Source organism: Equus caballus, chromosome 23 (assembly GCF_041296265.1).
Source record: "Equus caballus isolate H_3958 breed thoroughbred chromosome 23, TB-T2T, whole genome shotgun sequence".
Classification (NCBI taxonomy): domain Eukaryota; kingdom Metazoa; phylum Chordata; class Mammalia; order Perissodactyla; family Equidae; genus Equus; species Equus caballus.
Window position 1 is genome coordinate 46544438 of NC_091706.1, and position 20327 is coordinate 46564764.

At 37.6% G+C, this 20327-nt stretch overlaps 1 protein-coding gene across 16 annotated transcripts in view; it reads right to left on the reverse strand.

The window, feature by feature from the left end:
• The window catches only part of MPDZ (multiple PDZ domain crumbs cell polarity complex component), a 155044-nt gene that overhangs the window by 23440 nt on the left and 111277 nt on the right, over positions 1 to 20327 (reverse strand). For 4 of the 16 annotated variants that reach the window (XM_070248683.1, XM_070248680.1, XM_070248682.1 and 1 more), the window contains 9 exons: positions 18507 to 18684; positions 15583 to 15693; positions 11005 to 11103; positions 10208 to 10279; positions 7919 to 8081; positions 5960 to 6156; positions 4747 to 4838; positions 4173 to 4263; positions 1857 to 1937 (listed from right to left, as the gene is read on the reverse strand). In XM_070248683.1, coding sequence (XP_070104784.1) covers positions 1857 to 1937; positions 4173 to 4263; positions 4747 to 4838; positions 5960 to 6156; positions 7919 to 8081; positions 10208 to 10279; positions 11005 to 11103; positions 15583 to 15693; positions 18507 to 18684 — 1084 coding nt within the window. The remainder of the gene's footprint in view (positions 1 to 1856; positions 1938 to 4172; positions 4264 to 4746; positions 4839 to 5959; positions 6157 to 7918; positions 8082 to 10207; positions 10280 to 11004; positions 11104 to 15582; positions 15694 to 18506; positions 18685 to 20327) is intronic. The other 12 variants (XM_023627359.2, XM_023627355.2, XM_070248685.1 and 9 more) reach the window with 3 other exon arrangements.

The window sequence follows — 20327 nt, forward strand, 5'->3', positions numbered from 1 at the left end:
ACATTAATGGTAAGCATTATATAGGCCATAATATTGAAGGAACATTTCAAAACCCACAGAGGTGAGATTAAGCTAGGTCTTGAGTCATGCAGAGCTTAGATAAGGTAAAGGAAAGCAGAGGGACATCTCAGGTGATAATAAGCAAAGGCAAGGAGGGATGAATTCTCAAAACAATCTCCATGGGCTCTGATTCAAGTCAGTGTGAAGGAAGTAGAGTATTCTTATCAGAAACACATAGGGGTTTGGAAAGGTAATGGGGCCCAATCGCAAGATGAAACAGAGTGGAAAATGGGACTTGGACGTAGAAGACCAAGAGTTTCAGTTTCAGCTCTACCATTCTGAGTTATGGGAACTGTTAAAAGTGAGGAAAATAATAGCAACCTCATGGGGTTGCTAAAAAGTAAATGACATAAATGTACACATATGTCTTTACCATTAAATTATTTTTCAAATAATCATAATTTTAAAAAATACAGGGTTGTATACATGACAAAGGATTTCAAATGAAGTAGGAATGTTAGAAGCTGGGTTAATTCTCCCTTCTTTGCTTTCTTGAGTTTTGTTCCCAGGGTCGACTAATAATGGGGTTCAGAGGGCATAGGCTTATAGTACGATATATCACTTAACATGTCATTTTTAGCAGTGGCTTCCTCAAAGCCTGTTTTCAAGGACACATTCTCCAGAGCATTCAGAACCTCATGGTTAAAAATATTAATGAAAATAGTAACTTGCACAGAACTAAGTGCTTTATATAAATTCTTTTACTTAATCCTTACAAACACATCTCTAATATAGGGGTATTATTATTTCCCCCATCTTACAGACAAGGAAACTGAGGCCCAGAGAAGCGGCTCCAAAAGCCCACACTTAAAATCATCGTCGACTGCCTCTTCTGTGAGCTGATTTTAAAAGACTCCTGAATAAAGTGAAGTCACTTTGGCTTTCATTAATAAATACATTTCAGCTACTTGAGCTTTAGATTTGTTTGAAATCTACATATAAACGGAAGCTTTCTGTGGACAATAAAATCTGAAGTTCTTAGAGTTCTCTCATTCCTCTATAGCAACTAATTCAGACAGGGAAGTGCAGAGACTGACTCTGGAGCCCAGGCTCTTAAGCACCAAGCTGCATCGCCTCAGCTGGAGAGGGGCACAGGGACCACTCCTCTTCTTTCTGCCTGCAGCGTTTCATGTAAATAGCCCCCTACTCCCCACTCTACCTCCTTCCCTCCTCTTCTCCTGAAGCACGTCACCGCTCTTTCTTCTCACACTGTTCATCCACCATCCACCTGTGTTGTGAGCCTCCAGCACAGGGAAGCATTTCTAGGTTTCTGTGCAGCAAACCACCTCTTTAAAGAGGGTCATTTGAACCTAAGGTGCAGATCTTTTCAAAAGCAAATACCTCGCTGACGCCTATCAGCAAAACTTCTGGTTAGTTGGGCTTTCAGCTTTATGAAGGACAAAAACTATAACTTCTATTTCTTTATTCTTTTTACTTCCTTCATAGCAGGTCCTTGGTAAATGAATCAAAAGAGACACTGCTAAATGTTAAATCTTAGACCAGCCATAAAGGCAGGAAAAGCTGGGTCCCTATTGAAGTATCAATTAGCACAGTGGTTCTCGAACTTTAGCATGCATTGTAATCACCAAAAAGGCTTATTAAAATACAAACTGTGGGTCCATCCCCTGAGTTACTTACTCAGTAGGTCTAGGTGGGCCCAAGCACCCGCATTTCTAACAAGATCCCAGGCCGTGCTAATGCTGCTGGTCTGGAGATCACGCTTTTGAGAAGCAGTGAATTAGCACAGTGGTGTGAAGGTACTCACATCATCCCATTCCAATTCAAAGCAGATTTACCTTGGGAAGCTCCAGATATTGCACATTTTTAAATGAACTGAGGTCCACAGCTGAGTCAGAAGTAGTAACACTTAGTTCAGTCTGAAAAAAAAATGGCAAAACAGGCAACAGTGTTATGTATTTTTGTTTGTTTAAACATAAATGCCACTTAATCAAAATTATCTCATATATTGTAATTCCTTATTACTATTTAAACATCTCATGACATTTATGAACATTATATTCTCTTCAAAATACTAATGATATGTGATTAGACAGCAACAATTTTAGAGCAAAGAGACACAAAGTTGTTCTCAAGACCACCTGGATTTACTCCATAATGAAATCTAATAGCAACTCAGCTACAAGAGGGTTAAACTCACTGGAACACAGAACAGCAGCACAGGCACCATTCACTATTCTTCACTGTGGTAATCATCAAGCGAATTTAGGAGCTAGTAAATATTTTACCTGAAAATATTAAAACACTCCAATTTCTTAAGGGACATATTTGGTACAATTCACATGAAAATAAAATTTTCTCCTTTGTAATCTTGGAAAACCACTTGACTCAGTTCACCATATGAGCAATGACTCAGTTCACTGGGTTGAGACAATGATTCATACATCCATCTTACGTATAGATAAGCCCAATGTTTGCATATTCTTTTAGGGAAGAGTGTTTCTATTTCTACACCTTCTCACACTGATAGTCATCACGGCTCCTCGAATTTTAAGCTTTTGACTCTCTATACCACCTTTTTATTCTTTTGAATTTATTTTTATTTATTTTATTTTATTTTATTTATTATTAAGGTGTATTATATACACCTTAAACATGTAACCAAAGCTTTTCCAACTCAAAACAAAACTCCCACCAAAAAACTCTCTTAATTCTTTATCACCCTCTAACCACTGCCCTCTCTTTCCTAATTTCTTATCCATCATTTACTTTCTCAAAATCACTGATGATCTCCAGACTGCTAAGTCCAAGGGACTGTCTTTATTCATCTTCTTACTTGACCTCTTTGCAGCATTCAAGGTTGTGGAATATACGTTTCTTCTTGAAACGCAGCCTCCTCAGCTGCTGCCCAACACACCCGCTGGTCCTTCTTCAGCAGCTCTGACCACTCTTTATTAGCCTTCCTCCTTACGGTTGACATAACAGAATTCTGACCTTGGTCCTCTTCTTCTCTAATTGTTCTCTGTAGGAAAGAACCTTAGCTCCCATGGCTAACAAACGACAGGTCTGCACCTATGGGAATTCATCTCTAAACTCTAAACCAAATGTCCTAGTGCAAAATTCATGGAAAAAGCTTGTCTACCAGGCTTTCCAACAGGTACGCCACTCTTAAGCTGCCTCAAATAGAATGATTTCTATTTCTACAAATATCTGCTACTCTTTTTTATTTTTCTATTTTGTTGAAAATGAGCCATCCATCAAGTCACCAGGTCAGACACCTGGAAGCCTTGTACATCTTGTCTGTGTCATTCACCAACCTATTCCCAGCCCAAAGAACGCTACCTGGTCTAAGGCAGATACTCAGTGAATCTCTTTTGGATAAATAGATTCTCAACCACTCATTTTTCCTTGCCTAGTACATTTAGGTGGGGATGAAGTAAGGTCAGTTTGGGTTCTAAACATCCGATGTAACCATTTCCTCTTTTCTGTGCATTAGTTCAGGCCCTTGTTATCTTTCTCCTGAACTACCGCAATACTTTTCTTACTCACTTTAACTTATTTTCCTTGCCACCTACAATTTTCTTCTCAGCACCATTTCCAGGGAAGCATTTAAAACGATAATTTTCATTCTTTGAGTTTCCCACTGCCTCAAAGACAAAGTCTGCATCATGATTCCTGAGATCTGCCCCCACCTCTTTCTCAGTGACCCTTGCCTCACCAGCTCCCCATTTCCTGCCTCCCACTGTTCAGTAATGCTCTGCAGTTTTCAATTCTCTGCATTTGCCAGAGTCTCCATTCGGTGCTTCACTCCACGCCCTCTGCTTATCTTTTTTCTGCCCCCGAGTCTTCTACTTCCAACACACACTTCATGTGTAAGCCCCTCTATAAAGGCTTATTCTCACTCTCTCTCCTGAGGCAGAATAGACAACTCCTTTTCTACCTTCCTTATTCCCTATGCAGACTCTACTTCTAGCCCTCATGTAAGCGGTGTGCTCATCTACACAAGCGTTTCTTGTACTAGGCTGTAACTCCTTGAGGGCCAAGGCTATGACTTATTTATCTTTGATATCCCTGAAAGGGGTCTATAATTGTTAGCTGAATTAGTAAGTGGTATATCAATCAATTCTTCCCAGAATAACACACAAGTTACATACCTCCTTGTTTTGTAGATTCTCTGAGGCAGAAGACAAAGGTTCTATTGTATTTCCAGGACATACGGCCATCTGACTCACTGCATCTTTATTTCTAAAAGAAAAAGCATTGACCTATCACAGCATAATAATTCATATTATTTTTATTCTTTCACTTGAAGACTCAGAAGGATTATTAGAGAAAGTTCTGTAAGCCCAAAGACCTGGAACTATAACACTCACGCATTTATTTTTATTTTTTTCTTTTTGAGGAAGATTACCCTGAGCTAACATCTGCTGCCAATCCTCCCCTTTTTTTGCTGAGGAAGACTGGCCCTGAGCTAACATCCGTGTCCCTCTTCCCCTACTTTATATGTGGGATGCCTGCCATAGCACGGCTTGCCAAGTGGTACCACGTCTGCACCTGGGATTCGAACTGGCGAACCCTGGGCCGCTGAAGCGGAACGTGCGCACTTAACTGTTGTGCTACCGGGCCGGTCCCTCACACATTTATAAATGTTTTATTTTCATTCAAAAGAACTCAAAATTGAAAGGCTAACAAAAAGTATTCAGTAAACCAGAACAAGAAAATGCTCACCTGATAAAAATTATTTTTACTTTAGAAGGAGCACATTTAATGATTGATGAAGCATTCTGATGACTTCTTCCATATAAAATTTGACCATTGATCTATGAGAAATAAATATAATTAATTGAGCCTGGAATTTTAATTTTGTAAATTTTTATCATCTTATCTAATGAAAATACATTTTTCTTCCTGTAAAATATCATACATATTTTCCTTCCCAGAACATGAACCTGACTTTGATGGTGGATACAGAAAAGTTCATGTTTAAAACCAACACTGAAATGACGTGTATGTAGTCTGACCTCCATGGAATAAAGAGGCACCACTTAGACTGATTGGAAAGTAGAGGGTCAACTTCCTGGAAGGCACGGGGCTTCCAGCGTGCTTTGAACAAACAAGGGCTCTGTGGAAGCACTTGTGACCTGCACTGATCATCCTGGGAAGTCCCCTACTGTCATATTTCCTAGTTAATCTCAAAACTCAAGCCCTGGGATTAGGCCACTGGGAGAAGCAACGCTGGCAGATGCAGGATTTGTGCAGCAGAATGTGCCTATGAAGCACAGCACCTAATGGAAACTGCCAGTCATTTAGTCATTTATCCACTGCTGACCAAGCCTTCCTAACCAACAGAGAAACATTATGAAGTAGGGGGAAGAGTATTAAGGCAATATAAAGACGTGGATTCCAGGCGACAGGAGGCAAGGACCAACAATACAAGCTAAGGCAATTCTAAACACTATAAAGTATGGTCCACAAATTTATTTTGTTTGGCAGGCTGAGTTACTGTTTGTGTTATTTGGCCTTAATCTTGACCCTGCCGCACTCCACCACCATCACTTCTGCCATTAGGGACTCAACTTCCAGAATGCCCAATGGGTCAGCCTCATTACTGAGGAGTGACTGGTCATTTGGCTTTCAAAAGCTCCTAATAAAAATGCAGCACACAAAAAATGTTTTTGAAGTGTGATCTTTATTACTGTCTTGGGACAAACATTGTTTCTGGTGCTACAGTCACAAGCTTTTAATGGAAGTAAATGGGAACATGGACTCTACTTAGTAGAGATTTGGTTTAGAGCCAAATATGCTGCAATGCATCTATTTTATTAGACAAGTGATAGCTTTCTCAGTCACCGTATGAGGTCCAGGTGGATTTTCTGGAAACTGATGATTCCGTTGCACTGATTCAGCAAGAGCAAATTCAGCGTTTTCCACAGGAACTCACCTCTAGAAGCTCGTCTGCAATCTGCAATCGACCATCTTTCCCAGCTGCTCCATTTGGATCAATCCCCACTATAAAGACACTCATCCTGGATCGGTCTTTGTTCCCAGCAAGACTTAGACCCAAACCACTACGACCCTTTTCCAGTTCAATCATGTGTAGATCACCTGTTAGGGTTCCATAACGCTCTCTGATATTTTCTACACAATAACAAAAAAAAATCTTAGGTATTGAGAGTTAACTCACAGCCAAATGCTGTACTATGTAAAGCTATATAGAACAGGCTCAAAAGGGCATTATTTGTACCAAAATGTAATCCTTGGCAGTTAAGAAAATCTAAATAGACTAGCCATCAGAGCATAAAGCCTGGTTTCCTGGAGTACCCACGCTCTGAGGAATTTCTTTGCATCCAGGATGAGACAGTAAGTGTCTGATTCATCGGTTCGCCTGAGGTTATCAGGCCCAATAGATGTGATTCACATTAACAAACTCCCAAGAGACTGTGATTAAAACAGAAAGTTACTTTATCAATTGCAGAGGAGAAGAGGACATCCAGAGTATTTGTCTTTACTTTTCTCCCACAGGAACATCTACACTGCGTGTCCCATCGTGTTGGACAGTTGCTTGTACAGATATCCAGAATAAAGGGAATGAGTTTTCTATTTGCACGGAGCCATCAGGCCAGGACAAACTGATGTACCTATCCCAGCTTTCAGACACACGTCCTAATCAGATGAGACCGTTCAGATCTCTCATGCCACATGTTCAAGACATAGAATTTACTCTTTAATCTGAGAGGGCAAGGCCACATGTAGGAGGCCCAGCCACCAGCCCGGAGGAGCAACCAGCCAGTAGCCAACACTAATTGTCATGTGAGCGAGCCATCTGGGAGGCCCAGCCCGGCTGAGCCCAGTCAACCACAGCACCTTGAGAGATTAACAGTAAATTGTTTTCTTAAGCCATGAAGTTTTGGGGTGGCTTATGACATAATAGCTAACTGAAACATTTGGCTTCATGTTCTCCTCAGAGTTCTTCCTGCACCTTGATAGATCAGGAATACACTCTAATTTCATTGAAAATAGACCCAGAAAACTGTGAACTTTACAAATCATCTCTTACAAAATGTTCTTCTATAGGTAATTTTATGAATTATATCTTGATTCTTAACTGCATCAATTTCATAAACTGCCATTTTATTCCTTCTAGAATCTAGCAGCACAACTTTTATACTCTGTACTTCCTAAAAGTATACACAACAGCTTTCTCAAAGAAATAATTATATTTTTAAAATGAAACTATTTAAAGCACTGACACATAACTTTTGGCTAAATTTTTAATATTTCCCTGTAAAGTGGCTTATTTCCTTAGAAAACAGAGACACTCCAAAGACCCTAATAACAGCTGCCTTCGAAGGCTTCTTGTGCATCAGGCATTGTGATCAGCACTCCTCAGACATTACCTAAGTTAACGTTAGCAACCTGAGGTGAGAACTGCATTTTAGAAAGAGGAATAACCACCAGGCTAAAACTCAGAGGCAAACAACTTGCCAAATGCCCAAAGTTTTTACCTCAACAATTATACTCTCTTACCATGCTAGCACAGAAAATACCGAAGTTTAAGACATATTATCAACAACAGATTTTACAAAGAGGAATCTGAGGCCTACAGAGAGCTGACGACTAGTTCAAGACCACCAGAGTGCCCTGCGCTCTGTAATTCTCATACAAATGGCAAGGTGGGCTTTAACAGGAATGCGCATTTAAAGGAAAGGAAGAACATGATCTCTCGCCTCGGGAATGTGTGCTGTATTCAAGCAAAACAAATAGTATTTTTTTCTACACAACATTGCAGTATGGATAATCAAAGTTGAAACAGACTTATTCATCCAGGGCATAAGCCTTGAAGAACCCAGAGCTATTTAATAGCTTTTATAATTACATCTATTACAAAAAGACAACTTACTCCAGCTGTAACCAAACTCATCCTCTCTGTCCCCATCTTCTGAGACTGTGCTTGCAGACGACCTTGCCTGATCACCACTCATTTCTGCAAATGCTGAAGGAGGGGGCGGAGGCACACGGACTGATGGCGCCTTTTCTGGCTCTGATTCTGACTGACTGGGTGCCTGTGGGAACAAGAAGAATGCAGTGGGCATGTGCAGTCGAAGGAAGAAAAACTTACAGAAAAGAAATGAGTATAATGTCAAAAACAAAAAACTGGCTTTAAAATACCTGACACATAAATAAAGGGAAAAAATATACATATAAAACGGTAGACAGGATTCAGGTAAAGTTTAAATATACTAAACCAAATAGCATGTTCAGAGCACAATTCACTAAACCGTTACTTGGTATTTTAAGGTGATGAATTATTCAGTTTGAAGGCTTAAATAACTTAAGATAGAAAATTGTACAAACTTCCCCTTTTGCAAAAAACATTTTCATTCAGAAGTCATCATGCATGTGCAGGGGGTCTAGGCAAGATTTTAGGGGTCTAGAAAAGTCTTCCAAGAAACCAGAAAAAAATTCACCAAGAAGCTAGTCAAACAATCAAACGAAGTTCAAAATTTGCTAGTGAGACTATACATAAAGAACTTTTTATTGCTACCTGAATCCTTTCTCCAGACAACTCTCTCAACACATCCATAGAAAATGAGCATTACACATGCAGCTTCATCTACGGGCGAGCCAGTCTGTTAGCACAGAGCACACGGACTCAGAGGCGAGGGGCTGGTTTTAAGAGCCAACACCATTGTTTCCTTGCCAAGGCAGCTCACAAGATAAATGAGAAAACATGGGAGAATACTTCACACAAACCCCAAGTGTGGTATACTTGCTGTCACTGAGGGCTACAGGTCCTACTTTGAAAAAAGGGCTTGGTATCATCAAGTTCTTATGTGGTAGATCACCAAACAGAATATTAGAGTCTGAAAGGCCCTTAAGTCACTGAGTTCATTTTATTCATTTTGCAGATTAATAATCTGAGGCCGTGAGAAGTGAAAGATTTTGCTGAAAACCACATAGTGGTACTAGACGTCTTTTTGCTTAATTCTTAATCCAACCCAATGCACTTTCCATTATACATCTTGTCTCCTCGAATTTCCACAGTAAGACAGTAGCTAATTCAGGGGTCAGAGACACCCAGCTAAAGTTCTAGCCCTGGTGTGAAGCTGTCCTTGATGTCTTGAACCTACATTTTCCCTATCCTATTCTATTTTACCTTTTTTCTACACAAAAATTCTTCTGCTACACCTCATTTTATATGTGTATATCTGGAAAAAGATGAAAAAAAAAACCTTATAGAACACACTAAACAATAGGCATGAACAAATAGTTAGGAATTATTAATGGGTGTCAAGAATCAGAATACCACAAATATACCTAATACTAAAACTATATGGCACTAAATGTGATCTTTCTTTGAAGATTCAGAAAGCATGCTTCAGGATTATAAGCTACCCCAAAATGATCCTAATAAACATGAAACACTACTTTTCTGGCAAAGCATAGGAGAGTTGATTGAGAAAGACTTAAGGGCAAGAGATTTTCGACTTACGGAAGCTGCTGTATTAAATGCTTGCTTTACACATCATTGGCCAAGCAGACAAAAATTACTAGTGTAAATAAAACTCTTGTGATCTTCCCAAATGCTGTGCCATAAAACTCTCAAATTAACAACGTAACAAATAAAAGAGAACAAACAAAAAATCTCATTTGATCCAATCAAGGTTTACTAAACATACTAAGGTGGTGGGGAGGAATATGTAATTCAGAATTTTTCTGGTTAAAATAAAAAATTTACTTTTCTGTAACAACAGGAAATGTTAGCAAGCATGAATTAAGCCCATTCATTTTTAAAAAGTGAAATAAAATCTAATTTAAACTTCCCATAATTTTAATAAATTTATGGATGCAAATTTTATAGATCCTACTTGCTGCATAACTTTTCTGAGCTGCTATTTTCCTTAAAAACAAACAAACAAAACCTGCTTGTCTAAAAACTGCTCAGGATCTTACTTCAGCACAACACACCCTCATTCTCATTGAGACTGTAATCAGCTTGTTGTTGACATTTCTTAAAATTTACTAATGAAAATAGAACTTTTTAAAAAAGATCAGTTAGCCTTCACTGGCAAAAATGCAAAGTGCACTTGAAATCACTCCATGCCATGTATGCACACAAGTATAACCTACACACATAGCACACTGCAACACATCCACTTACTCATGAACATTTCACACTAAGACAAACCTTAAATGGTGTGGGAGCAAAAGGGTTAGTTGGGGAACAACGGAAGATAACTCTACTTGAATTCTGTAATTCCTACAGTAACAGAAAACATATTCCTTCAGACACAGCATCTTTGGTTATCTATATTACAGTAACATGAAAATCCAATGAATATTCATAAAATGTTTCCTGAAAGAAACTGTTCTCAGCTTTCTTCCTTTTCATGATCAGATTATAATATATAAATTCTTGTAAGTTTTTGTTTCAATTCTGGATTTATAATTTCACCAGAATATGAGAATATCCAAGTATAGATTTACAAGCTTTGAAACAGTTACATGTTTCCTGATTCAGGCATTTACATGGACACACTTTATGAATATTCAACAGACTCCTACACAATTATTTGTGAAGTGATTAACTCACAGAAGAGCTTACGACCACCCTGCATAAGTCTGAGAAGGATTTAAACCAATACAAGGTTTTAAAGAAATTATGTGTGAAAGCAGTTCATTTATTTGGCAACTAACAAAAATTAAAATATCAGAAAATTTAACTCACACCAAAATACAGGAAAGGCTCTGGACTCACGATTCCCTCTGACTCCTCAAAAGGGCCATCTAATTTCAGCTATAAAAATGAATATGCTCTGGCAAGAAAATGTGCTTATGAACGACTTGCATGCCCACTCTAAACACACAGTTGTTTTCTTTTTCCCTGCCCAAATTTAGTAAACAGTGAACTGGGACAAAGGCACAGTAGTAACAAAGAACAAAACATTTGCAAAGGCAATGGCAAGACAATGGGCGTTATCCAACCTTGTCAGCGTTGAACGGCAGAGAACCAGCAAATGGGTTAGTGCTGCTGAAGGTGGACTTAGGGTAAAGGTTGTGCAGCAAGGAAGGCAAAGGGGCTTTCTAAAAGGAAACATAAGAGGCGCTGAGCGCAAAAGAAATGCTTTTAAAACAACTCAATTTAAGAACAAAGTACTTACTGATTTAAACACCTGTGTGCAACTAGATCCTAATAACAACATCTTTTAAGCAGTCTGGAACTAAAGGTTTACTTCTAGTGAACTGAATCTACACTTCCATCTAAATCAGGCTGCAAACTACATAGGAACCGAGTCTGTCAAATTGATCCCAACTTTCTTTACTTTCACCGAATGTCTTCACTATCACAGATAGATGCACATAGATTTCGCCCACTTAATACATATATGTTCCATGCATATCGCTAAAAATGTTTCAAAATTAAAACCATAAATGTTTTTATTTACATTTAAAAGTGAATTACGCCTTTTTTGTAAAGAAAAATAATAATAGTCTTTCTGTTCCAGAATGCAAATTAAACCTTTGCTAACTCATCGGTAACCTTCTTTTATCTTTTATCCTTTGTTTTCCAATAAGGAAACTTTTCATACTTTGACCAAATATTAAGATTACTTCTGATCAGTAGTATTTTTTAATTAAAAAAATGAAATCCACACTTTTAAAGAAATAACCACTCTACAGTGGCGTTCTTTATTTCTGCCCACTATTTGTGGAGTGAAGAGCATGGAGATTCAAATATTTTTTTCAATTTCCTATAAAAGTTTCCATATTATTGGGGAATTTATGAGGCTTTGGATAATATTTGAAGTCCTGCCTTAGCGTGTTTCTCATAGGTTTTGTGGCTTGCCTGTGATACGCCCTGAGCTGGGACTACTGGAGTTGAATACACATATTAAAGGCAGGATGACTGCCAGATAGAATTTAGCATTTTCATGGTTTAAAAAAAAAGAAGAAAAGTAATTTCCTTAGCACAATAAATTCTTCTCCTTCTTTTCACACCCGCTATCTTTTTCTTTTATTGACTATATCTTTCAGGGGAAATTGCAGACATTTAAAATTCATTTTGGCTCCAATTAAATGTTTGTGTTACTTCTCTATAAAAAAGTCCTCCTGGCAAGCATCAAGAGTAGGGAGAGGTTGTCATGTGACACCACCCTGTATGGCAGAAAATGCTAGAAAGACTCCATCCTCATTCACTACGCCTGTACTAAAGCTTATGCCACATTACCCTTTCAATCTGCTCTTCTTGCAATGTTTTTCCTACAGAGGGAAGACAGGGAAAAGAAATGGGCACAATGACATTTCTGCTCATCTCAACTTTCTCTCTGCTTTTCAGTTTAAAATGTCAACTCCTGCTTTATAAAAGAGAAGATCGCAAATGCCAGGGAACGTGACCATTTATTAAGGTGGAAGAAATGACTAGGCAGAGATTAAAAACATATCCTAGGCAAAATAACTCAATGCTATGGCAGGTGGAGTTTATTTCTAATCCTCATACACTTTTTTAGGTTTTACATTTCCTTTATAGTTCTGTAGAATATAAAACCATAATGGTAAAATATGGAATATTTTAAAAGAGCTCTAGTTTTTTGTTTTGTTTTGCTTTTTGTCTTTTCAATTTGCAGTTCTTAGAGGATTAGAATTTGGCCCTGATAGCAGAGTATAAAAGTACAGCATGAGCACAGCAAATAAAGTGATAGATCACTCTATTATTAGGGAAATATTTATAGAAACAGATAATATTTCTTATTAAAAAATCAGTGATGAACTTCTGTTTATAGTCCCAAGACCTGATAAAAATAGAAACATCATTAATTAAAGCAGCACAGAGAAGACAAAAACGTTCTCTGGCCCACATTAACGGAGGCCGCCCTTTAGTATGACAGTGTGGTCAGACTGAACTCCGTGAAGCGTCCTATGGTGGAACTATCAGGGCTAGTTCCAGGAAGTTCTGACTCTCGAACAGTCTAAGAGCAAAAAAGACTGACAGGCTTTTCAGCCTAGATATAGGATTTCCTCGAAGCTTTATTACATCCACAAACAAAACATTTACCACTAAGAGACTCTTATGTATTTGTGATTTTTTTCCTTTAGATTCCTGGAGATATGATTATTTCCATAGGGAAGTAAATCGTTGAAAATGAGGTATACCTCATTTTAAATGCAAAATTCATTCTAATTCCCCAAAGCAAACTGCATATGTGGAGGAGGAAAAATATCTTCCCTCTTAGGTTCTTGGCTGGATCTCTGTGACAAAAAACAGATTAACTAGAGAAAAGTATATGTACTGATTTAATATAAGTTTTACGTGACACAGAGCCTTCAAAAGGAAATGAAGACCTGAAAAAATGGTTAAATCTAAGTGTTTGTATACTAGGTTTAATGAAGAATGGAAAGTCGTGGAAAATATGATCTGACAAAAGAGCATGAGCTGAGTGTAATCAACTGGGAGAAACTTAGCAAGGCCTGTTCCTTCAGATTCCTGTCAGCCTGCCTCATCTTTGGAGATAAGGATGCTCCTTTTCTCCAGGTATAGGGAGGGAATCTCTCACAAAAGGGTCTTATAACCTGCTTCACGGGAGAAGGGGGAGGTCAGGGTCCTTCCTGTACCTGTCTTTTCTCAAATTCCTTCAGCTTAAAATATTCAATATGCCAAGGTACCATATTCTGGGGTAACATGTCCTAAACCCTGTCACGTATAACTTGACTAAACATGCCATTGTAAGCAAGATTTATCCTGGAATAATTGCTATAAAATCAGGCATCATTATACCTCAGATAATAAAATAGGATTATTTTCCAGGTGCATGAGAAAATATCTTCCCAGCTCATTACAAAATGGGACTGGCATTGAAAGAAATGTTTGTAGTTGAAGTTTTTAAAAGTAATACTGAGAATCGTATTCAGCAGTTTATAGTATTGTCCTAAGTGATATAAAAGTTGGAAATTAAAAATAAAAAAAGGAATAAAACCCATCTACAGGAAAAAATAGCTTTAACTTAACTTAAACAGCCATTTACCAACATTACCATGCTGTGTCGATGTTTAACACAACAAATAGAAACAAATGTAGAAAGATCTGTAGTTATTTAACAAACTGAATAGCCTTTGAAAAGAATACAGTATGATGCAGACCCACCATTTGGCAGATTTTCTCATCTGAATAGATAATTATTACCTAACAATAAACAACCGAAGGATTAAAAACTGCAGATGTGAGGATAACTGCTTACATTAAGTACTACTAAATTCATTTCTTACAGAGAACCCAGACCAGAGCTACACCTGTCTTGACAATAAAAGGAAGATCCAATAGGATGAATCTAGTCACTTTATCTTCTGTGGCACAGAATATTGACAAGTTACTTTTACTGATCTCTTCTACAGAGCTGTCTGCTACTTTCCTTCCATTATTTGAGTACTGATATCTTAAATTCTTAATGTTAAAATTAAATGCATTTTATGCATAAAATTACCTATTTTAAGTTTTAGATGGTTCTTTTAATTCCCTCACATATGTTGACATTTTCCTATTAAAGACAACCAACCCTAAAAGCTAAAAGTAGGTATTTCAAAGAGAATTGGTACGAGGGTTCTTAAATCCAGAAGTAGAACCTCTCTGTGAGCTTCAGTACATCTAGAAAACTCCTGCAATGGTGTGCAAACTTTTCAGTGAATGTGTATGTTTCTGAAGAACTTTCAAAGGGCTGTGTGGCCCAAGTATATTGCAGAATGGCTGCACCTGAAAAGAATTTTTTTCACTGAGGCATAAAGAAGGAATAGAAAAAGAGTTTTACACTCTTGGCATAATTTTCATCTTCAGCAACATTAGGGTATATCAAATACACAAAGCCTCATTTAGTATCTTCTCCATCAACAACATTCACTAAATGCATTTATACTTGCCACAATATTTTTTAAAGTCATTTTACCTGGCTTGACTGATGGTAAAATGGGTGAGATTTCTGTCCACCAGGGGCTATAGAGTGATGAAGAGCTACATAGTGACTGCGGCTAGGAAACAGCAGTTATGAAATCACTAGGATATAAACATACAGCTTAAATAAAATCCACCATGTGGAAGTTTAACGTTCAGTGGGATACACAAACGCATTAAAGATCATTCACAGCTGATCATGGGATTGCACAAGCTGGAAATTCTGTCTAGAGATAAATTTATAAAGAAAATGTAATCTCTCTTGCTTCTAAGGGACTCCACTAGAGGTCACAAACTATTAACTTGAATGACCACACCACACTCCTCTTAACAACTTATGTATCTTGTGACTACAGAGAATGCTAATAATTATCCATCTAGATACCTGTGGCCACCAATGAATCCTACTTCTGTGTGTTTTCAACAGATTTCAAATGTTTATTAAACATGGTAGAAGGGATTTCTAGGAACTCAATAAAAAAAAAAGCAAAACAAACTTTTCACAAGTCTCCTGAGATTTCAAGACTCGTTATCTTTGCTCCTAGAGACAACTTGGCCCTTGATACATTAGATTCCAAGTTGAACACTGTTTGGACATGCCTACCTTGCCCTTTGTGTTCGCTTACCCTTGGTCTGTTTATAATGCTCTGTACCATAAAGACTACAGGGTTGCCTGCTTTCCGAATGGCTTCCACAGCTTGTTCATGGCTTGCATCTCTGAGGTCCATTCCATCCACCTGCAATGGAAGGCCTCAGCTTAAAATTTCAAGAAGCTATAGAACAACAGAACAATTTGTGGATCTGGAGTTTTGAGGATCCTGGGTGAAGCTCCTAGAAAATCTGTTCCAGAATCAAAAATAACTGAGACTACTTATGAGGCTCCAGAACTTCTAATCTGTCCAACAAACTTGTGGTTCCTTATTTTGGACACTGATTTCTATCTCCAATAATCAACTGAAAAAATAATCAGTTGGAATGAAGGCTCTGCTTCCGCTTTCCTTACACTGCTCAGTTGTTCCTTTAAATTAATAAATCAGCATCATTAAAGAAATAATATAAAGGAAATGCCTGGCTACACTATCTTCATCATGAAAGTCACCGTACAAATTTTCTTCCAATTCATTATTGAGTGGTTTAGGAAGCGGGTGGGTGATGGTTTGTGTATTTCTCTCTGTACAGGGAAGCTTGAAGTTAAAAACAAAATTCTGATGTTCAGAAAAATCCAGTTATGGTAAGGTTAGTTGTGCAAAAGAATCTTTGCAGTAGACATGACAGGAGCTGGAAGCCAAGAAATTGTGCGTATTTGTTAGTAATTCTTATATAAACAGGTTGAAAAGGGAAGTTATTTTTTTAACTTTTTATTGACCATGGCTTGTCTGGGTCAGCTTATGCATTTCATGAACAGGAAGGAAAAAGAGGTTGAAAGGCCAAATGCTAATCCTGCCAGAAAACTACAGGGTACTTTCATTATTTCCAATTACGACAATATGGTACATTCAACAAAATAGTAAAATCAGAGTGGACACAATTCTGGAAAAGAAAATTAATTATTAGATCTCTGCACAGAACATTATCACCTTTCAAAGAGTTATACACGTTTAATTTAAAACCTCCCTCAGGTTGATATTTAGATGACATAACGTCTCTTTCAGTGCCTATTAAAAATGACTACTAACTTTTTGTAGATTAAGTTAGTAACCACATGTACTATACATTCCACTAGTGGGAAAATTGAGGAGGACGTTAAATATCTTTGCTCAAGTCCAAAGAACGCTCTATCTAGAATGAAATACTTTGCAAGGCTCTATTCATCTACTCTACAGACACTTTCAGAAAGAAATGTTCAGGAAGCCCCCAGACTTAAGAGAGACATGTTTTAGAATCCCCATGACTGCAGAGGCCCAAAGGCTTTCTTATTTACTAGAAAAGCCCCTGTACAGAACAGCACTCAACAAACCATTGTTAAACAGCATATAGTATTTTACAACACAAAAAATCCTCTCTTTTCAATTCGAAAATGATGCCTTAACTCTCTTAATACATTTAACAACATTTTGGTACAAACTATGATCAATCCTTTCTAGAAATAATTATAAATATTTCTTTCTTTTTCTACATAGGTCAAAGGTATTTAACAGCGAAGTATTCTTAAAGTAAACTGCCTTGTGACAATTTAAAATTGGAAATTTTAACTAGTGCTCTAATTAAAAACAGTTCTTCAAAAAGGGGCTAAGATATCATCGAATGAAAGGTAAGGATGCAGGAAGAGAGAAAAAGCCCATCATTCTTCTTATAAATGGTCGGAGGAAAAACAACAGACAAGGCCTTTGCTTTCTCTCAAGCATCAATCTTCCTTCTTCAGCTCTCAGAGACAACCAACTAACCAGTCAGCCAATAAATAAATCCCCCAAATGTTTATTTTAAAGTCGTGGTGGATACGTTATAACCTTCTACATAATTAAGGCATTTTAATGTGTAAGTTACATAGAAAATGAGACAGTCGCTTGTATAAAGTAATTATAATGGTCATTATAGTAACAAAGCGATTGGTTTGTATTTGGACGTTGTCTCTCTTAGTTTACTCTATAAATCCTGACAACTCAGCAAATCCGGGTCAGGCAGCCCTTCCTCTACCCTCTTAACTAAAACTACGCTTATCCTGATCAATTGATTCATCACACTGTTCTGAGGTGACTTGATTTTTGTCACGTCTGCCCTGCTTGACAGGCAGGTGCAGTGTCTGTTTACTGTGGGAGCCACAGGCTGGTGTAGCACCTCTGAGGCAACAGCTGCTCCAGGAAGATCTGTTGAGTAAATGAGCGAGCGACGTGTGAGAGAAGAATCTATTTAAAATACTAAACCTGGCCTTGAATTGAGGGATCAGGTTCAATTTGACCAAACATTTCTCTCTCACACATAACAAAGTACACGTTCATGTGTACACAAATGGATGTGCATGCACACACACGCACACACACATACACACACCTTTCAGTGATGAATGGGCACAGCACTGAGAAGGAGGAAAATTCCAGCCTGGACTTGGGGCGGAGGGCATTTATATGAAAGGTAATCAGGGTCTTAGCATAAAAGATTTCACCAAAAAGACTCACGTGGAAAAGTCTCATCCAACAACATTTATCTACAATGAAATGGCAATAAGTATTTCTTGAAATAAAATCACATTGGAGAACTTAATTATGATGTACACATTTTGTATGTGTATAGAGCATTTTAAAAAATTCAATTATTTCCTCAAGAAATTTGCTTTGTTCTTTTAACCAGAACTTAATGATTTTATTTCAGGGCAAATTTTATTTAAAATTGTAGGTTATACCTCCAATACATGAAGATACATAATCTGTCACCAGATTATCTGTCACCAGAGAAAAATTATGGATGAAAATAAACAAATAAGAAAGAAATGCACTAACCACAAACACATTTTACTTTAATGTAGGGTCAAGTAACCAGCATAAAGATGATGATTCCCTCAGAAAGAGGATGGAAAAGGTGAAGAATTTAGCACAGAAAGCTCACTGGAGGGTACCTCTACAATTCTATCTCCAGGTTTCAAGGTTCCATCTTTGCCAGCTGGACTATCTTCCAGAACATGTTTGATGAAAATGCCCCTCATCACTTCACCATTGCTTAGACGACTCCCCATTCCTCGTCCACCAACAATGCTGATGCCCAAGGATTTGCTTGGTTCTCTCCAAAGTTCAACCCTATAAAAAACAAATAAAATTTTAAACTCTTCTAAGAAAACACAGAGGAAAAGCTTCATGACACTGGATTTGACAGTGATTTCTTGGATATGACACCAAAGGCATAGGCAACAAGAGAAAAAACAGACAAATTGGACTTCATAAAAATTAATAACTTTTGTTCATCAAAAGGTACTATCAATAGAGTAAAATGGCAACCCACAGAATGGGAGAAAATATTTGCACATCACCTATCTGATAAGGGATTAATATCCAGAACATATACAGAACCTCCAAAACTCAACAACAAAAAAATCAACAACCTGATTAAAAAATGGGCAAAAGACTTGAATAGATGTTTCTCTGAGGATATACAGATGGCCCCTAAGCACATGAAAAGATGCTTAACATCACTAACCATTAGGGAAATGCAAATCGAAACCACAATGAGATACCACCTCATACCCATTAGTACGGCTACTATCAAAAAAACAGAAAATGTGTTGGCAAGGACAAATTGTAAAGAAATTGGAACCCTCGTACACTGTGGGTAGTGATGTAAAATGTTGCAGCCACTATGGTAAACGATATGGAAGTTCCTCAAAAAAATTAAAAATAGAATTACCATATGATCTAGCAATTTCATTTCTGGGTATAGACCCAAAAGAATTCAGATCAGGGTCTTGAAGAGACATTTGCATAACTATATTCACAGAAATATTACTCAAAATATCCAAAGATGGAAGCAACTCAAGTGTCCATCTATAGATGAATAGATAAACGAAATGATATAACATATAATGGAATATTATTCAGCCTTAAAAATGAAGAAAATTCTGACAGATGCTACAACACAGATGAACCTTGAGAACATTATGCTAAGTAAAATCAGCCAGCTAAGTGAAATAAAGGACAAATATCATATGATTTCACTTATATGATGTACCTAAAACAGGCAAATCTATAGAGACAGAAAGTAGAATGGTGGTTGCTAGGAGAAGGGGAGATGGAAAAACGTGAAGTTATTATTTAACGGGTACAGAGTTTCAGTTTTGCAAGATGAAAAAAGTTCTGGAGATGGATGGTGGTGATGGTTACAGAGCAATGTAAACGTATTTAATGCCACTGATCTGTGCACTTAAAATCGGTTCAAATGATTTAAGAAAATAATAAATTTTTAAAAACACAATGAAATAAAATGCAGTTATATGTTAATTTCTGCAAATCTTATTTGTTCACTTTATTAAAGTTTTACGAGAGTAACAAGATAGTTTTAAATACTTTCCCAATTACGTGTATATGGAGTCTGATAAACACTAATGTATTTTTTAAGTTAATTTATTACAAGTAAATATTGGCCTCAAACTCCAGGCTGGGGCAGACAATATAAAACTACCATTTTCCAGGAGCTCTAACATTGCAGACAATAAGTAATCAAGAAATTCAGCTACCCCCGACCAGACAGTAGCTTCTAACTTTAGCAACCCACTGGAGAGAAAGAACATTCCTGCACATGCTATGTCAGAAGCTCACCTCTGCAGAAGTCTTTCCTGCCAAGGAAGACATGGTAACTAGCAGTCAGGGCACGACGAGTGGTGGCTGACAAGATTCTAGGTGATGTAATCCCACCCCCACCTCCCTAAACACATCGCCCATGGCTCTTT